A 21,348-nucleotide genomic window follows, 5' to 3' on the forward strand; every position below is an offset into this window, starting at 1 on the left:
GATTGTGTGTGTAAGTGTGAAGCACAATGTAAAGCGCTCTGGGAGGTTTTCAGTGACCTGAAAAGCGCTATGTAAAAGCAGACCATTTACCCATTCCTCCTTGCTATCTACTAGGGCTGCACTCTAAACCGAAATCTAATTGGTGTTGCGATGTGACATAGTGCGATTGTGTCATCATAAGACCATGCATTTTTTTCAAGGCTTTATAGTTTGTTATTTGATAGATTGATAGAGGCGATGGCGAGCTGGAACCATGCAGTGGAAAAGAGTCTTTAGACACCTGACATCCTTATTTAACCTCGATGTTACCTTTTGCTACGTAGACTCAGTCACATTGACTGCAACTCACCGTTTTTTACGCATCAAATTCAACAGTACTAGTTGTTCTTTGGAGTCTCATCTGCCCTCGATATCCAGTGACCTCGTTACCCGGTCATCTTAAAAAGCTTTTCACTGAGAAGTATTGCAATTACTGACATTATCCTGAAAACTCATACCACTTGCTTACTGAATCTCATTTGACTTCTCCATTTGTGTGAAACCCCTTCACCATGTACGTTCATCTGAATGTTAATGCAAAACCCCTTCCGCCACCACCAATTGCATCTTCCTCATATTAGTTTAATTCTGTGCATGCAGCACAAGCCAGTCAGAAGCACTTTCTATTTGTTATAGAAATGAAAGGTTATAGCGTTAGTCAGTGAGGCTTGTAATTGCATATATTTTCCCTGAGTTGTCCAAACGAATAAATAACTGCCAATATATAAATGGAAAAGTGCAGTCTGTGGAGAATTAATTCCCAATTGCGACAAATTTACTCATGGATTAAGAAAGGCACTTAAAATTTGACATTAATGTGCACAGGGCAGCTTCAATTTATGATGGCGCCCTACGGTGATGCCGAAAGCCCAAACCAACCATAGTCAATCACTAATCTACATCAAGTAGGAGGAATACATTTACTGCAGTGAATATTTGCAAGTAAAATTGGAAAAGATGCATATCTGTGATGGGGACCAGGCTGGTCCCTTAATACTAAAGTACCACAGGAAATTACAACCAAAAGAAATTTGAGGGCTCGAACAAAGCGTTTTAAAGCAAAAATATATGTAACTAAACAGTAAATTGCAAAAAGATGATCAAACAAATTAAAAATGTGTATGAGAAAATTTGACTCTGGGTGTTGAATTTTGAGTATATTTTTTGTAATATTTGATTGATGAAACTGTCTTTTAAATTATCTTAAAAAGAAATCTCCATACCATTGTATCATGCCTAAAAAAATAAAAATAGAATATATTAAAACATAGAAACATGTTTTGCTCAATTCAATTACGTGCTGTTCCTCCTGGTGACGGTAAAGATCTACTGTATATGGATGTAGTATTGTATATGGAGTCAGCCAATAAAAAGTCTCTAGAAAATGGTAAAATGTAAATAATTTCACACCTCAAAATATGTACAGTGTCATAAAAAAGTATCTGCCCTCTTCCTGAATTCTGTGTTTTGAGCATATTTATCATTTTTCTATATTTAGGGAAATATAAAATGCAGTTTCTAAATGTTGATTCCATTTATTAAGGTACACACACACACACACACACACACACACACACTAACTGGGTCTAAGCACCGTTTTTGCAAAGCTGAGTTTCAATTGCATAGGCCACACCCACAATTGATTGCCACCACCTGCGTAGAATCAAGAAATCACATAAATTAAATCTGTTTCCAGAAGAAATTAGAAAAAAACGTAATTGAAATCTATCTGTCTGGAAAATGTCACAAAGCTTTTTCCAAACCTGTGGGGCTCCAGCTAACCCCTGTCAGAGACATTATTCACAAATGGAGAAAACTAGGAACAGTGGAAAACCTATCCAAGAGTGGTTGATCACCTTAAGATTACTCCAAGAGTGTGATAACGGCTCATCCAGGAGGTTACAAAAGAACATCCAAGGAACTGCAGTCCTGTTCTTGACTCCACAATAATAAAGACCCTGGTCGGAAATGACATCTATGGGAGAGTTCCTAGGCAAAACCCACTGCTGTCACAAAAGAACACAAAAAGTCGTCTTATATTTGCCAAAAAGCATCTTGATTATCCTCTAGATCTTTGGAGAAACATTTTGTGGAATGATGAGGCAAAAAGGAAACTTTTTGGAACATGTTTAGTCCGTTACAAATGCCGTAAAAATGGCAAAGCATTTGACACATTATGCCAGCAGTAAAACATGGTGGTGGCAGTGTGAGGGTCTGGGGACGCTTTCCTGCTAAAGGACCAGGACCACTTACTTTGGCTGACGGAATAATTAATTCTGGTGTTTAACAGAAGATTCCAAAGAAGAATGTCTGGCCAACCGTTCATGCCCTCAAACTTAAGCGCTCCAGGTTCACGCAGAAGGACATTAATCCAAAACACACCGCATCTGAATGGCTAAAAAACAAACAAAAAAAACTACGATTCTAGAGTGGCCAAGTCAAAGTGCGGCTTAAAATTGAGATTCTGTGGTGTGACCTCAAACGTTTCATGCTAGAACACCCTCCATTATGGCAGATTTAAAACAAATTTGCAAAGAACAGTGGGACAAAATTACTCTACAGCGTTGTGGAAAGACTGATCACGATATATGGCAAACAATTGATTTCTTCTATCACTGCCAAATGTGGCCCAGCTCATTATTTTGTTCAGGGGGCAATTCCTTTTTACAGAGGGCCATATAGGTTTTGATTTTATTTTGCGCCCTAAAAAATGGAAACTGCATTTTAGGTCGTCTTTGTGTGATATTAAAATTGGTTTCATGATCTGAAACCTTTGTGAGGTGAATAAAAAGATGGTTAGATAGACTCCTAACATAGATTTTAATAATAACCACACCCACATGCTTTCTGGTATTGCTTATTTAACACACTGGTGGTTAATGATGTTCTAAAAATAGCATAGGGTAATACAGCTGGAAAAAAAGGATGCATCCAACTTGTTGGCACTTGCCTGCATTGGCAACCTATTAACAAGAAATAGTAGCCAGCTTTGCCCATTTCCCACTTAATGTTATTCCTCATTAGTGTAAAACAAGACTGCAGAAGGGACTGGAGCTTTGATTTGTCACTGGATAATTAATCCATTACACTGCAAGACATTCCCCAGCCAGACTTTTTGGGAGGGGTGAAATAAACAGCAATAAATCAAGTTCTCTTCTCTAAACTAAGCCAGCCATAATTTGAGTCATTACAAAGTCATCATGCCTCATTTTCCAAAGCAAGTTGCAGTGGGGTCAGGTGAAATCCAATTTATGCATACTCCTTATTATCACCAAAGTGATGTTGGTGATAATGTTTTCGTTCGGGATCTAAATCTGTATATTTGGCTTTGTTTGTTTGTTTGTGTGTCTGTCCATCCAAGCTGACGCAGCACTTTTGGTCTTGTTGACTGAGCATTTCTTCCCAAAAGACAAGCCTCTCTTCCAGACCAGAGTGACATTGAAAATCAACGTAGGTGGTTGAACCGGCACTTTTCCCCAAAAGAACATTCCACACTCCCAGGTCAGAACGACATATAATATCAACACCATCTTTTATGGCAGTGAGGTAGGTCACCCTAGAGGTAAAAAGGCCCAGAAAAAACTGACTTTCCACTTTCCAGAAAGACATTCCCCTTTCTAGGCTGGAACAACATTCTCTAAAACTCAATGTTTTTCAGAGAGAAAGAAGAGTTAACCTATATGTGAAAGAATGCCCCCTAAAAGTCGACTCCGTATATTTAGTGTCGCTGACCCTGAAATTTTTCCAGATAGATATTCCACTCTCCCTGGTCAGAACAACATTGAATATAAACGCCATCTTATAAGATGGTCGGGTAGGTTACCCAAAATGAGTAAACTGCCCCCCAAAAAAGCTGAATCTTCATTTTTGGTTTTGCTGATTCAGCAGCCCTCGCAGAAAGACATTCTACTCTCTCAGGTCAGAACAAGTTTGACCAAGATCACAATTTTTAAAAGCAATCAGGTAGGTAATTCTTGAGGTAAAAATGCCAGAAAAAAACCCAACCATACACAAATGAAACCCCCAAATTTGGGTTGTTCTTACCCCCTTCTCAGGATTTTAGTGTCCATTTGGAATGAGTCTTACCAAAGGGTTTTCTATTTTCATGTGCCAATGATCCTACCAAAAAGGGAAATGCCACACAAAAATGGATTCACATCTTAAAGCGGACACATTTCTAATGGATCACAGCAATTGTAGTTCAAATTCTTTTAAGACCTCACAGATGGTTCTAAGATTCAGCGTTTTATCAACTTTGGTTGCGTTAACTGAATAATAAGCATCAACCTTTCACAATTCATACTTCGGAATAAAGTCAGGCAAGTGAAAGTATTTAATAACAAAAGTGTCTTAAAGGGCACGAGTTACATTTTAGTACCTCTAAATGTACCTGATAATTTTGTTTCATTCCGTCACAGTGGCTTCTTTTTGCACGCGAAAAATTCGGCTGATTATACAGCCAACATAATTTTACATTGCTTGCACACAACCTCCACATATAACTCACCGCAGCCGTCAGCACAGTAAGCTTTTGATCGTATACGACCAGAGAGCAGTTAAAGCGGGCTGGAAAATACGATCAGTGCCTCACATCAAGGCTCTTCATCTGAATAGTTGGATACAACTGAACCTGATGACTTCCAAACAGTACATGGGTGGCTACTCAACCGTTGAAAAGAGCTTGCACTGCACAAGCTTTGGAGGTGACCCTTATTGTTGTATGGTATCTAATTAGCCATGATGAAACTGCATACATGGTAAATTGAGAAGAAAAAATACAACTTTTGATCCATCCGAGGGATGAGCACTACAGATACCAAATATTAGTACTGGGGCATCAATGTCAGATATTTTACATAATAAGAGAACCACCAATCGGTAATACACGTTATAATATTTCTATTTACCAGTAAAAGGTCGTGCGTTTCACACCTAAACCTTTAGTACAGCTACTTCTGAATTAATCTAACCTTCAATAATTATCTTATGGCTCCAAAACATACTGCAGCTACAGGTGTGAAACATTCACAAAAAGCAACAATAACTGCTTACATTTGAGACATTATTTCAGAATATAGCCACATTTTATTCACCAAAAATATTTCTTATTTGTGTACAAAATCCCTCATCCTTCCTGTCCTCAAAATATTTCAGTTACTCTGTCGTACAGATTATCTGTGCGTGTCAGTCCCATTAAGAAGTTATTTACTATCGACATCAGAGCTACTCCTGGCAGTCGAAACTACCTTGTCGAATTTCTGGCATGTTTTCATTCGAAATAAAGCTGAAAAAGTCTGTTAGACAGAATCACTGGAAACTGGAATTTTTTTCTTCACGTTTCCGTTGTGATACTACTGTTACCGTCCCCTATCCAATCATGGTTTGTGAAATGACTGACGTTTCCCAAGGCCAGCTAGCAGTTACTCACATGCCAACTCTGAATCGGATTGGCTAAACAAACATATTTTTGTGAAGGACTCCCGGTAGATTTCTGACTGGCAGAAATCAAGTCCCAAGTAATGGCTGGTTAAATGTTTTATATGAATAGAATAGAATAGAATTTACTTTTATTGTCATTCTTTGTAACAATGCACACAGAACGAAATGTCGATGCACCTGACCCGTACAGTTAAACTGTAGCGAGAAAGCACACATCTGGGAGAAGCGCAACCAGGGGAAAAGCAATGAAAGGATGCTGACAGACAATTTGGAATTATTTAATAGTTATTCAGGAACAAAATATAATTAACATCACACGGCTTGGACATTTTTTAGGCCACCAAAAAAGGCCTATCCGGCCCACCACTGCTGCCAACCCACCACTATTTACTTATACTGTTCAGTTTTTGTGCTGCCAAGACCTATTCAAGGTTTTTCTTCTTGTATACAAGGCGTATGTTGACGTTTATAATCGGAGAACAGAGAACGAGGGCTGAGGCAGGGAGTAAGCATGGCGGAAAAGAAGAGATGGGCAAAAATTGAGGTTGGGTTATCAGCTTTGCGGATAAAGAAGCAGCTGACAGCTAGAAGGAGACACAGGAGGGCAATTGCGCAATGTTAACATGTCACTAAGGTTTTTTTCAGCAGTCACTAAAAGACATCACAATTAACGGCAGCAAAGACAGCAGGGATTTTTGTGGTGCATTAACCATGACAGTTCAGATTTTTTTTAAAGTGCAACGGTAAAAAAAAAGAAAAAAAAGCACTTTTGGTATTAGGGAAGATTTGAAGTGACAAACAGCATGAAGCTGTTTTTTAACGTTTCATTCGTAGCAGATGAAAAAAATATTTAATTATTGTTCCAAGCTCAGCTTTATTTTTTTGATTGTTTTATCTTCTGTTTCTCTCTTTTTTTTAAAAGGGATTTTTCGGCGGCACTGCTTCTGGGTATGGGGTGCAGTGAGTTAAAGTTCTTAGAACAAGGTCCAGGCAGAATTCTGATTTGAACTGATAATATCCGCTAATTTGAAGATAGAAAAACCGAAAGCAGAATTGCAATGCATATATGGAATTACAAGTCCATGAAATTTGACTTTTTTTTTTTTTTTACTTTAAAGAAAAATGGTGTAATATTTGAACGATAGATGTTACTGTATTATGTAGTGCAGTACAGACTTAAGACAGACAACTGGTCAAGTAGGAGCCAAAATGTATGTCTGTCATTGAATGTTATTCTTGTTTAGTTCATGGGGTGGTGCAGATTCATTTGTATAGAGGGCGGAAAGTTTGCATGGTCAGACAAGTATCTGACCACGGAAGGGCTAACGATTTGACCACTATGCTACGCTACACTTTTTTATTTCTTGGAATTGTGTTTCTCTTCTATTCGGCATTTAAAGTACATATAGTAAATAAAGACTATTGTTTTAGTTAATCAGACGACTCCAAGCGTCTTTACTTTAGATCACTCAATGTCAACTATATTTATTTCCCCAATCATGTCAGGTAAAATAACGCCACACAAACGCGTCAGTCGAACTCTACCCGACCTAATGATGCTTCAGTAGTTCTTTCACATCTTAAGTACACAGCTCAACAATAAAATACACAACAAAGTGTGTTTAACACTGCAGTGTAAATCTAATAACCTGAGACATCTGAGCCAGTCTGTATTTTTTACATCATGCCAATAGGCCAATAAGACTATATTACCCCTTCTAAAACTAGTGATTGTAATGGAGGAGCAGAAGCTTCTTTAACCTCACATCAACTAGCTTGTACCTCAAGAAGAAAACACTCAAATTAAGGGTTAACAACAAATCAGCTTTCACGTAGTGTCGCATTCGCGTAGCAGTCAAATTAACTTTTGCCGTTCGGGGTCAGATACCTGCCTGACAATATAAGCATTGCTACCATTATACACCACAACTTGAATAAACAGGAAGACAAAACATTCTCGTGCTTGCCTACAAGTTCACAAACGAGTTCACGGTTTACAATTTGCAAATCACCTAAGTCAGGGGTCTCAAAGTCAAATGGACAGAGAGCCCAAAAAAATGGAATGCTCTTCTTTCTAAAATTCGATCTGCAACCTCAGTGGAAGAGTTTAAATCTAGGCTTAAAACACACTTATATTCACATGCTTATGAATGATGTTGACCTCAGGAAGCGGTCAACCAGACATTCTGTTATTACCTACATTTCATGTTAATGATGTCTGCGTATTGTCTGTACAGCCCTTTGAGACTCCCTGTGATAAGGGCTATACAAAAAAACATGACTTGACACTAAATGAACAAGCGCCACCGCATGGCAAAACAAGAATAACAATGAATGACAGACATACATTTTGGCTCCTAAGGGCGCTATTCTCGAACCTGAACGTACAGGGATGAAAAATAAACAGATCAGAGTAGACTCGCTCAACTGGTAGATTCTTCAGTTAATTCAAAGTAACGTAACGCTTTTGACAGTATTGGTAACGGCGTTGTACTGGCAGAGAAATAATTAGTTAGATTACCCTGTTTACGAAAAAATAACGCTGTTACGTTATTGCGTTCTTCATAACAGCATTATTTCCAACACTGTCGATCAGTGCTTGGCGAGTGAGCAAGTGGGCTTCTGGGGGGGAACGGCGCCCCCCTGCCACCTGTCATCTCTCCTGATTCATAATTCACAGAGCCATTTATCACACACACAGCCGCACTCACATATGCGCCCGCACTTCCTGCCGTGCACATTAATGAGTCACAGAAGCTGCAAACATGGCCAGGGTGGGGCTGCCTGTGTAGGAATTGGCATCTCAGTGCAGAATATAAGTAAAAGCTTGCAGGTGAATCGGTGCGGCTGAGCATCTATAAAAGTGTGTGCGTGTCACCTCAAGAGCCAGAGCAATCCATCACTATCAGTAAAAGCTAGTGTGCGTATGTTTACAGTGACATTTTCTGCGCCCTTTGTCACAAAAGGAGAAAAGCTTAGGATGCGTCAATGAGTCATGACAGTGATGACAGCATTTTCAAGGCCGAAAGGAAACTTTGCCGGCTTGTACACCTTCCGGGTATTAGGTGTACCAGGGAGATAGCGATGTTGGATCAGCAGATTTGTTCATAATTTCTTTCACACTTTCCAGGTTTGATGGTCTCAAAGCATGCCAGATACCCTCATGGCCTCTTTTTACTTGATTAAAAAAAGTTCTTTTTTAAGTTCTGTATAAAAAGAAATCGTGAGCCATATGAGAACTATGTATCCAAAATGTACCGGATTTCCGCACTATAAGGCACACCGGATTAAACAGCACTCAACCAAAATAACGTCTGTTGTGATATGTTTCTCATATATAATGCACACCGGATTACAAGGCACCTTGAATTAAAACTCCAGTAAGAGCTAGCACTGCACAAAGAAATGAAAAAATATACTACAGATCACGATTGCAAGACATTTGATGCAACGGGAATCGAACCCAGATTGCACCAATGAGCGAGCCAATCCTATCCAATGGACCACACTTAACAGGGAATTGGGTTTTATCTCATCACAGCACTAGTTTTTGTATTGCCGACTTGCAAAGTATTAACAAAGATCATGGGAGTATGAACTGATTGAAGAAAAAGGCATTGTGGGAAGTTAATTTGTTTTTCTGAACAGTCTGTTTGCTGTCAAATGGGATTGGCCATGGTAAAGAATGCTGTAAGTATGAATATCACTATCATTATGAATATGATTCAATTGCGGTAGATATTGTTTTAAAAAAAGGCGAAACACTATTAGCCAATACTGTAAAGTTAGACGCAGAAAAATCCGTATCCATTCTCAGAGCATAATGACCTGGGTGCCCGTCCTGCTCTTTGACTGACAGCATACATCAGTCAGGGACACAGACAAACACGCCAACCCAACACAAAAAGCCCTCCCAGACCTTCCCTCGTGATACCATTTGCTGTGTGCTGTCTGCTCTGAACACAATGCACGATTCGTTAATATCACAATAAAGACAATTCAATCCAAAATCATTGAAGCAGAGAACCAGCGATAACTGAAGTGCAAAGTAGCGAGGGGTCTCTGTATAGTTTTCTTCGTATCACCTTCTGTCTCACGGGTGATACGGCTTACTAAGTAGCCTGATACTTAGGCAGGTAAAAATAAGTAAACCCACCCTTATTTTCTAAGCAATTAATTGAATGCTGTATACAGAACGTCAAAATACAAATTAACCTGCTTTCAAATGAATAAAGTCATCCTTTATTCCCGAGTAAGAGTTGTCCTTTCAGCTCCTATAACTGTCTGTTGCTACAGCTATTGCACTGGGCGGGCCAAGAACACGGTTCTAGAATCACGAGTGTGTGCTCATGTGTGTGAGTGACTGTCAGTGGACTGAATGTTTCTGGCAGGTGAAGCTGTACAAGGACCCTGAACGCAGTCAACCCAATCCATCATCTGTCAAAGTCAGCACTGTACATCTGTTTCTCTTCCTTCCCAATAACACCAATAAAACCTACATCCACACCCCTTTAAAAAAAGGGTAATAAAACTGAATGGATTTTGAGGGTAAAATGAAACGATGGATTTACTCCCAATCCAGCAAAGTGACACTGCAAAGTTTATTCAGATAATTTTGTAACAGGTAATGTGATTTGAATTATGCATTTAGTACGCTTAGATGTTGGGCCGTCATCTTATTGGCTACATGGTCACACGTTTGTGGTAGCTGCTAGCTAGACGTCCGCTATGTTTACATTCCAACACTGGAATAGCATAGTCGTTATCATCATTGATAACAATGTAGTAAACATCGTTTACAAAGAAATTAAACATTGCACTCCAGGATGAACAAGAAAGTGATAAAGACTGAAAAGAAAAATTAAGTAGCCAAAACTAGTAACGATGTAGTGTTTGAAGACTGGCCTTAGTTGTAAGTGCAATCTTTTAATAATTGTGCAGTGAAAACAGCGCAATTACATTTAGGAGAAAAGCCATTTTCAATACAACAGGCAAGATATATATTCTTCACAGCTTTGCAGACAGTCCACAACTTCGTAATCAATTTTGATTTGTAAACTATTAGATTGTATATATCATTTAGTTCGACCCCAAGACACTTGGCTGCTATGTGTCGTAAGATTTCATTTATGTGGGGATTATGTGAGTGTGAGTGGTTGCATTAAACAGGTACTACACTGCTGAACCGTATCGCCGTCATAATCAGCTTCACTCTTCTCTATAAAAACAGCTAAATAAATATATATAATGTTATATAAATATATTTATTAATTCATTATTCTGAAGGAGTGGATTGGCTGACCTATCTCAGAGGGTGTCTTATTCGGGCTGCCATTCAACACTTGTTATCGATCATGCCCTGCTGTAAATCGTGAACCCAGCCTCTTACAAAATAAATGTAAGCTCTTGGAGACTTATAAACCTTCATTTAGTCCAGGGTGTTCACAAGATGGATAACGACATCAGGATAATGTCTCTACGGTGGCCTTACGCATGGTCAATGAAATCACTTGGAAGGAATTCGTATAGATCTTTGTCCCCACTGTTCTTCAGTTCCTCTTAGCTACGGGCTCTGCTTAATGCACTGTTCGTGTATTTTTTCACCTGTGCTTGTCTTTCTTATTTTGCACAAAAGCATAACTCCCATTTCAATTCAATTAAATAACCATCGAAAAAAAGAATGCTGCTTGACACTAACATTGATCACCGTTTATATGCCAGGTAATACATCAACAGTGCCAGGTATAATAAGTAACTGGCAACCCATTTATATAAAAGCAGGAGCAGACCATACCCATGTAAGTGAGCAAAGAGTGGTAACAATATTTTTGAAGCTTTCACAAATGTATGTATGTAATGTATATAATGTGTATATGATGCTTTCATATTATCCATATACATTCCAGATAGCATGAGTGCCCAGTAATGGCAGTCATTAATCTAAAAACGCATACACAAGGATATTTGAGAAACATAGACATTCTAGGGCTAACGTGCCCTACATTAAAAACCTGTAAAAAAAAAAGTAACTTCCATATATGTATCCGAACAGTGATCCTAATAAATTTATATCTATGATTTGGTAACTACAGTTTAAGCTCAATTTTGAATACTATTATGTTTGCAATGCCGGCTTGCGATACTGCAGGAGAGCCAACAATATTATACAGTAAGCCTCCCACCCCAGGCACCACCTCTTTGACCTATTGCCTTTTTAGTAGGTGCTAAAGGTCTCCCAAAACAAGGACAAACAGCATCAGAAACAACCTATCTTTTGACCTATTTGTTTTTGTTGCTGCTAAATGTTATTGCATGAAACTGTAAAAAAATATGCCGTGTGATTTATTTTGAGTTTTATTGCACTTTTTTTATTGCATTATTGTTACGATGCACTATTTTGTTTTCATTCACAAATACCGCATTATTATTATAACTGAACCCAATCTCTAAGCACTAGGCTGTAAATATTTTTTTCTGCCTTTTATCCTGATCGTCTTGTATTTTTCTCTCTCTTTAAATGAGGGGTAGGCAGTTTTAACCTTGGTTACTCGCAACTGCCACCTATGGCTTGCTCGCCTCATTGCAGGGTTAAGGTTACATTCGTTCATGAGGCGCGTGCAAGTAGATAGATAGATAGATAGATAGATACTTTATTCATCCCCGAAGGGAAATTCACTTTTCCAGCAGCATCCCTGAGCTGAGAACAATCGAAAATAACACGGGAGCTGCTGGAGTGGCTGCCATTCGTGACGGCGCCGGAGAAACGATTCAATTTGAATCATGTACAAACAAACAAACAATTGAATCATGTACAAGAAACGATTCAATTTGAATCATGTACAAACAAACAAACAATTGAATCATGTACAAACAAACAAACAAAATATTTATGTTTCAATAAGTGGAGTGTTAATAAAATGGGGGGAAAATAATTTCTGATACTGATATAACCAGGTAAAACTAATTTTAAGTTACCTGTCCAATGTGCACGTATCCAAAACACAAGAAATAATGGCGTCGACAGTGGTAAGACGATTAGAATAAACTTTGTACGTCACCTCTCCTCAATTTGATTTCATAGTAACTGAACTGTATTTTGGTCTTTACTTTGTATTTTGCTTACGTGTGTAAACATTGTAAGTAAGGTATACTGAATATTATACCTACTAACATCTTCAGACCTAACCGGAGGTTTTGAGTAAAGGCATTGTAAAATATAAACAAAAAACAAAATATATATTTTTTTCAAATTCAAACAACATCTTTTCAGATCTTATTTAAACTCTATTTGTTTTTTTACCATGCCGTTCTGATTGGGGCTGCAACGTAAAAAACGCAAACGATATTGTTTACGTTTCATAGCAAATGTATCCGTCCAATTTTTCTCATTTGCATTTAGGAATAAATACACATACAGATGTGAACAATCTAATGGTTGATCTTATATTTGTTTTTAAATAGACCGTCTCATCAAATTGGTTTTGAAAGACTCAGAATCAATGCAAATAAATAATGTCAATTGTATTGAAAATTCACTATGTAATAGGGTTTTCAAAATCTAAATAAACCTCTACAGTAATCTGATTCAAAAGTGATTTTCTTTTTAAAAATAACAAAATTCAGTGTAACAATACTAAAGGCCAATGTTGTCATAAAGAAAAAGACAAATGGTATACTTTCGCCCCAACTCACGAATAGTGAGCATGTGCCGCAATTGTCATGAAGGCACATTACCTCTTATTAGAAAGACAGCGTGGTTGGCACTGGGTGGACAGGTCACCTTTTAAGTCACATTCAATAAAGACAAGGCCCTTCAACATGGAGCCAATACTACCGCTGGGAAGGACCTGCATCGACACATGACTGCTCTGTGGGGACCTAAAAAAACAAATCCAAAGTGATTCTAATTGTCTGCACTTGATCTTTACAAATCCCAAGATGCTCTGATGGAATATATTTTCAGAAATGGCATCTCTCGCACAGCCCTCCTGAAAAGGAACAGGTAGTGCAATTTGCTGAGTAACAGTGCGACACTGCAGCAAGACTAAATGACTGCAGCTCTATAAATCCCCTTATCGTCACACGGTGCGGAGCTTTCCCTCCTTTCCAAGTTCCTATAATGGCTCGATGTGTGTTAATGGAGCATGACGAGGCATCCTAAAGAAGTGCATACTGTGCTTTGGCCTACAGACCCCAAAGGCAAAGTCCCTTAAATGTATTCCATGCAATATTAAACATTCTACAAGGGCCATGTAATGTGTTTTGTGGTGAGAGGAGTGCAAGATGCAGGCTACAAAATGGGTTAGATGGGTTAAATTTGATACTATACCGTGATCCTTAAAGTATGACACCATAAGGGCTGAGTATACATTGCAAAGCTGCTGCGTATTCAGGTTTAATAATAATAATAATAATAATACATTGTATTTTTAAGTGCCTTTCAGGAAACCCAAGGTTGCTGTATATATGAGTAGGACACAATAAGCAAAGAGTAAAACAAGCAAGTAATGAATATCCAATTAAACGCATTATAGTTAAAAGGGGCGGTGTGCCAACTCGCTCTATCTTACAGGATATTTATTCTTTTTAAATGTACCAATCCTCTAAGAAGAGATTCACCTAATACATGACACAAACATTGGATCTCTTGTCTTTTACACTAGACCAGAAGGCTGCTCTGACATTAACTTCAAATGTATTCTTTGCAAATGAAGAAAATTTATGTGCAGAGCCTTATGGAGTCACATCTGTAGCACGGACTGTTGGAAATGTATTTTTTCCTCATGGTCCATGAAATATTTTATTCAGACGTTTAAGTCAATGAAGACCTGCTTCGACAGGTATTCCAGAGCTCTTATTTAAAATCCATCAGCACCTTACACAGAACCAGAACAGCACTAAAATTCCTTGCATTTTATACTAGATGTAGGACCAGTAAGACTAAAGGGTTTGTTTAAACATCTGGCATGTGGTGATTTTGTTTTTTTTAACCAAGTACTGCTAGTGGACGAAAACATGATCTCGCAACTGCTCAAAAGATAGAAAGAACCTCTGTTTATGTTCAGGCTCATCCCATACTGCCTTCGGGGTTTATCACTATGCAGGCCTCATGTATCAGGTCAAATTCACAGGTAGTACCAATTATAGAAAGCAGACCAATATACTGTACTTAGGGAAAACGATAGAATACTCATACAGGACAGATGAGAATTAGAACAGATGTGAGTATGGAGGAGAAAAAAAGAGTGAAAGGATACAGTTCTTTTCCTTTAATGTACCAAAACACCACATATTGAAGGTTACTGACTGCACAACAGACGGAAAAGGTTAAGAAAAGCCATCCGTTAGAAACAAACTGTATTCCCTGCATCATGATAGGCAATCAATATAAATTGGTATACACAACACAGCTGCCTGTCTAGTTACTGACCAAGGATGTTTGGGGGTAAGGATAAGACCAAACCAATGATAGAATGGCAAGAAAACTGATAACTTGTAGCATCTATTTCTGAAGAGAACTAAAAAATGTCTAATTAGTGACCTCTCATTTGGTAGAGAGAGGAGCAAGATGATCAGGAGGGGGCAAACTCTCAGCAGTGAAACCAGCAAAGGTCACACTAATAATCTCAAAGGGAATATGAGATCATGCTCTACCATGAGGCGGGATTTTTCACCCTATTCGGGAAAGTCTTAGCCAAATTATACAAGAAACAATAGGTATTCTATCATAGTGGAAATCAAAATGTGTTGTGGTGACACCATTAGGATGATTGAGCTGACTGCTCCTTTTTAATTTTTCCCCCTTTTTTCTGACTTTTTGGATATGTAACTGTTACAAACCAGGTTAGGTATTTCAAAACATGCCATGAACTGAATTTGGTTACCGTACTTAAAGGGATTAGAACAGGCCCATTTGTTTTTCAATTAGGCACAGAACGTGAAGTGTTCCTTCCCACAATCATGCAGATATGTTGCAAAATATTCGGGACTCGAGAAATGAACTTTCAAATATGACTGATTGACTTATTTTTTTGTTGTTTGCTCCCTATTATCCTGGCTCCTTACTGCATGCTTTTGGTTGCCCAGCCCCCCTATTTTCCACTGATTGGTCCGGTTAGCCCTTATTAGCAGCCGTCTCGCCTCCCGGCTGGTTTAGCCCCCGTTAGCTCTGTCTGTTTTTTTTGCCAGTTCCCTCGATTTTGGCTGCTTTCCATTAGTTGTACCATTGCTGCACCCACCTGCGACACAACGCCTAGGCATTCGCTACAAAAACTACCAAAACTTGGCTTAAAAACCTGTTCGACTCATAACCACGTTGGTGACTGGCTTGCTAGGGTGCTGGTGTTCTTCACATGACATCACAGCTCAGGAAGTCAAAAGACAAGACAGACTATCTTCAAAATGCATTTGCTTGGAAAATAACTGGAATATACCAATTTATATATATATATATAAATTGGTTCATCTGGTCAGCTCAACGCACAGGGACGGGACCCCCCCGACCTTCGCTGTAGCAATAATCAATTAATAATCATATATATATATATATATATATATATATATATTTTTTTTTTTTTTTATGCAAAAAAACGTGTACTATTTTCTCACATATAAAATGTTTTGATATTTTAGTATACCTTTAAAAGAACAAAGAAAATTATTTTGAAGCTGCAAGAGTTCTCACTCAAGAATGTTTTACTTTACATCCAGTACAAAAATATATAGCAGATGTTCTTAATCGGTTTTACAGATTTCAGGAACAGCACCCAAACAATATCACTATCTGAATAGATCCTGCTTGAATGTCATATGACTCCAAACTCAAGGCTATTTAGGTCAGGTTGACAAGACAGTGACATGTTTTTTCCTTACACGTGCAATTAGGAACAATAGAAAGGCACAGCTGTACACAACTTTATATACTAACATCTCCAGGAAACTGATCCAAATTTAGCCCTCTTTCAACCTCAGGCACAAAAAAAAACAATACGGCCTTGCCTCACATTATGGTGTAGAAGGGGACAAGGAATACAATGAATGGACACAATACAAATTAGCTGAATAAAAGTAACAAACTCAACCGGCTCCTACAACTAGGGAAACATGGCTAACTATTCACTATTCATGAACTACAAATTGAAATTATCCAGAAGATGATGTCGAAGTTCAACTATGTATTTCAGAACAGGTATATCTTATTTTTCCTCAAAAAACAATGAATACATTGTTCTTTGACAGCCTACATGAGTAAATATCAACTGACAGCAAAAAGTTGCATCACATTCTTGCCAAAGATGAACAACGTAAAATAACCTAGCCCTATTGTACAAACCAAATTTAAGATGGGGCGCACTGAGGAATGAATAAAAAAATCACTGCTACCACGAGGGAATAATGCAAACATGCAAGCACACAGCCCAAGGGTACTTTTTGGACGGATTAGGCTTCTCTTATGTCTCTGGTTGGACTTCTATAGAAAATACACAAAAGCTCAAACTGCATTGGTGTGAAACTATTTGTCTTTTTCACACATTTACCATTTCATATTACTTTACAATCACAGTCACTGGTTAATTATGAATATTATGACAATTGTGATGACAATGACAATAAAGGTATATTCTATTCTATTATATTCTATTTAATACAACAAAGGAGAAGTAAAAAGTTTGAGGCATCGTAAAAATTTCAAAGTGGCGGACTTCTGGCTCCTTTTTTTCCTATTTAAAACTAACAAAGGCCTGTTGACAAAAATTAAGTAGCATTGATGAAAAATGGTGGTGCGCGGCAACATTAGGATTACTGATTGTTATAGAAAACAGATGACCAGATCCCTTTTCCTGAATGAATAAGTAATGTGGTGCAAATGAAGCGGTTAAGTATCCCGCTTAGGCAATCAGAATTTGTTTCAGTCTGGAAAACTGGCATCACTAGGAATCAGAATGCTATCCTGGCTTCAGACACTGGATGGATTTTTAGTGTTTTACAACACATCAGAAAAAAACTTCCTCCTGATGGCCATCTTCCTCACCAGCACAGCAAATCTTCAGGGAGAGGATAAATCTTAAAATTGAAACTGAATACACGGCGAAAGGAAAGTACCGGGGCAAGGAGTGTTTAGGTGATAACAATGTCCAACAAATTTATCCTCAGTCTTAAAAGTGAAAAAAAGTGAATACCATAAAAGACACTGTTACTCATTAACCTAAGAAATGTGGGGAAATGTAGGCCCCTAAATCACTTGAAAGACCTAGCAAACAGAATGCACTTTCACTGAGTTCTGTCATTGCACACCGACAGCTACACAGATAGAGAATAATTGGTCTAATGTTATCGTCAATGTTTATCCACGCCACAAATAATGGAAACAAATAAGACTTAATCACAAAAGAAATGTTAAAAAAGACCCCAACAGTCTTCTTACAAGAAAGTCACTGTCGCGTCACGAGGATGGGCAATAAAATATTCAGGTATTCTGGGTATAAAACTAGGTTTACGTAATTACAATAATTTATAATGCCAAAAAAACTACGATACAAAGTTGGAACATGAGAACTGTGATGAAACTAATCACCAGGAACATGACAAGGACACGGCTACTATATATTAGCATCGATTACATATTCATCCACTTAATGTTATACAGAGCAGAAACACATGAAAATGTATTTGTGCTCAGTGAATACTTCACTACTAACTCCCCACTGTACACAGTTTACAACTTAGCAACTGCTGAATAATCAACGAGAACACGCTTTTACCTTTTAGCTGGTCTGCCACCACACTCTGTCCGATCCTTTCATTGACCTGCCCGTCTTCATGTTGGTAGCGGTCGTCTAGGAAATTAGCGGTAGCTTGCGACAGATGCACCTTTCCGGCCACACCCAGCTGCTCCATCAGGTTGGCCAAGTTGACATCGTTGGACCAGACATCAAACTTAAAGCGTTTCATGCCCAGAATTCCGCACAAAATAGTGCCGGTGTGCACGCCGACCCTCATGTTGACCATCTCTCTCTTCTCCTGACAGAACTGCTCGATGGCCTGGATCATTCCGAGGCCCATTTCTACACAGCAGTATGCATGATCGGGTCTTGGTTCAGGGCATCCAGCCACGCAGTAGTAGCAGTCCCCAAGGGTACTAATCTTCTCACAGCCTGTAAGCTCACAGAGCTGATCAAAACGTCCAAACAAGTCGTTGAGAAGCCCCACTAGGGCATGAGCAGATTTGTTGGCAGACATTTTTGTGAAGCCCACAATATCGGCAAAGAGGATGCTAACAGGCTCCATCCTTTTCATGTTGAAGGGTCTGAAGATGATCTGACCTCGAGGGATGGAGGTTTTCTTGCGTTTATTATTCTTAGGGCTGGAGATGACAGCAGCTGCCCCGCTGGTCGAATATCGCTTCACAGAACTGTCAGCTATGTCCTCATCACCCTGTTTCATTAGCTCATCTGCCACAATTCTGGGCATGACAGAGTGGATCATTCTCTCTTTTAAAGCTTTCTCTACCTCTAAGTCCTTTCCATGCATGATAGCTTGTCCAACCTTCAGGAAGGTGCTGCGTGAACGCACCTCAGACATGATGAATAGGTGAATACCGATAGCATGTGCACACAGGTGGAGCAGGGCTTTGGCAGGTCCCAACCAACAAAGCGTGTCGAGATCTTTCTTAAGGGTTATGATCAAATTGCCACCAGTCTCGGCAAGATAGAAGCACCCCAAAATCTCAAAACAGACTGAGTAAATGAAGCCAAGTAGGACAGAGGCAAAAAGGCGAACATGAAGAACACTATAGAGTAAGAGGAGAACTTCAATACAGAGCGAGAAGGTGCCTACAGGTGAGATGCAGGCAGACCAGGCACTACCCTCTACACTCTTCAGGTAGGATAGGTTGTATGAAGGTCGACTTAAATTATTGAACTCAAACAAGTCAGAATGACTCTCCAAATCTATGAAGCTTGAAGTCTGGATCTGTGGGGCTAGGGTTAGCATAAATGTGACAACAATTAGCAAAAGGGATGCTTGGTTGTAGCAATGAGAGTAAAACTTGGAAAAAGTTAAAAGGAAGAGCAGGAAGCAAAATATGAGGAATGATAAAGTTGGAATTAGGAAAACCATCCTGTTGCAGCGAGAAGGGTTGGCAGCAAAGTAGACTCCCCAGAGAACAGCTGCGGCAGACAGGTAGAAGAGCACATAGCGGAAACGGCGTTGCGTCTGCGGGAAGCACCTTTCTCTGCAGGCTTCTTCCAGGATGGACGAGTCAAACTTGGGGTCCCAAAAGTGACCAGCAGACCTTTCAAAAAGCTGAGGGATCCTCCTTTGCGACCGGAAGCTCTTAACTAACTTTCTCTTGGCTGCAGACTCCCCGGAGCTGCAGCTAGAGGAGATACTGTACTTGCAGTGTTTGGATCCTGCCATAAAACCTGCCCCGATGGAACCAAGAGGCCCGCCTCCAGGCTTGTGTTTGGCACCGCTTCCAATCCGCACCGTTATGCCTTCGCCGCTCGAGTCACAGCTCACCTCTGTGGTGTGGGGCAGCAGTTGTTGACGTTGGGGGGATGCCATGTTGTTATTGCAAAACTCAAGGCTTCATAGAAAAGAAAATCAAGGAGGAAGCAAACTGTGGGGCCACAGTTACACACAATAATGATTATTAGAGCTCTTCAGGGGAAAAAGGTAGAAAGAAAAAAAGGAAAGCTTATTCACTACAGGGAGACCTCGTGGAAACTTCAACTGACGAGCAAGAGCACAGTTTGTATTTTTGTTGGGACACTTGATGTCAGCATGTGCAGTCGGTTTATTTTGAGGCATTTCACAGTTCATCAGCTCTTGGACGCAAGATTTCATATCGTCTTTGGTTACAGAAAGCCTAACATGGATCTTGTGGGCAACGTCATTGATTTGATTGAGGCTCTTGACTTAACATTCAGTCTAATGACGCAACGCAAAGTTGTTTTGTAGCCCAACCAAAATGTCACAGAGGAGCATTCAAGAGACAAGACCCCTTTGAGACCAATCAAATAAATTGAAGATTGTTATTCGCTGAGTTGGATTTCCATTTGTCAACAAGAGACAACCAATTATTCTGTTTTGCAACATCTCCAAAGAAGCTACATATAGAAAAACAGATTTAAAATCAAAACGGACTACTTAATAATCATCATTCAATCATCCAAGTAAAGTTCTTGCTTGGTTTCCCAAGGAAATGGCAGACGACCCCCACAAAAAGCCCTCCATGGGTGCGTCTAGGGCCAATTATAAGGTCTCCACTACCTCCCCCGATCAGTCCCACAGATCCAAACGGAACAACGCCTCCTTCATCCAGTTACTTTCATGGGATTGGAAGAGGTCAAATTCATACCTGGGTTTTCAAACGTATTCGAATTCAAACCCAACCCTTGCACCCTTCGCCGTAAGACGCGAAGGTTTTCTTGCAGTTCGCACACATCCAACTCCTGAGAGCAGCCAAATCCTGCGAAAATATGAAGTGATGTTCTTTCTGCACAAAATCCTCTTCACTCAATCATTTGACGTGTGCGCGCAGTGTCAATGTTAAGACTGTGCGTGGTGAGAGAGGGAGAAAAAGAGCACGCCAACATAAAGTAAAATACAACACCCACTTAACATCCGTGTTTTCCTTTCAAAAGAAGAGCTTGTAAACGCAACCACTAAAACTCACTTCCGATCATTCCAAATTTATCAGCAGAGTTTGAAGAAGAGACAAAGTGAAGCTAAATTTATTCTTTTTAATAAGGCGAAGAACGTGAAGTGTTCCTCCCAAAAGTTATGCAAATATGTTGCAAAATATTCCATGCTGGGGGACTCAAGAAATTTACATTTTATACCTCTGGAATATTTTATGTAGACCTG

At 39.2% G+C, this 21,348-nt stretch overlaps 1 protein-coding gene across 2 annotated transcripts in view; it reads right to left on the reverse strand.

Moving 5' to 3' along the window:
• The window catches only part of adcy9b (adenylate cyclase 9b), a 59,451-nt gene extending 38,424 nt beyond the window's left edge, over positions 1–21,027 (reverse strand). For both annotated transcript variants that reach the window (XM_088342379.1, XM_088342371.1), the window contains exon 1: positions 18,240–21,027. In XM_088342379.1, the coding sequence (XP_088198505.1) occupies positions 18,240–20,043 (1,804 nt within the window). In that variant the 5' untranslated portion in view covers positions 20,044–21,027. The remainder of the gene's footprint in view (positions 1–18,239) is intronic.
• Between the last annotated feature and the right edge of the window lie 321 nt (positions 21,028–21,348).

Source organism: Urocampus carinirostris, chromosome 1, assembly GCF_059441175.1.
Source record: "Urocampus carinirostris isolate Australia breed hairy pipefish chromosome 1, RoL_Ucar_1.0, whole genome shotgun sequence".
NCBI lineage: Eukaryota > Metazoa > Chordata > Actinopteri > Syngnathiformes > Syngnathidae > Urocampus > Urocampus carinirostris.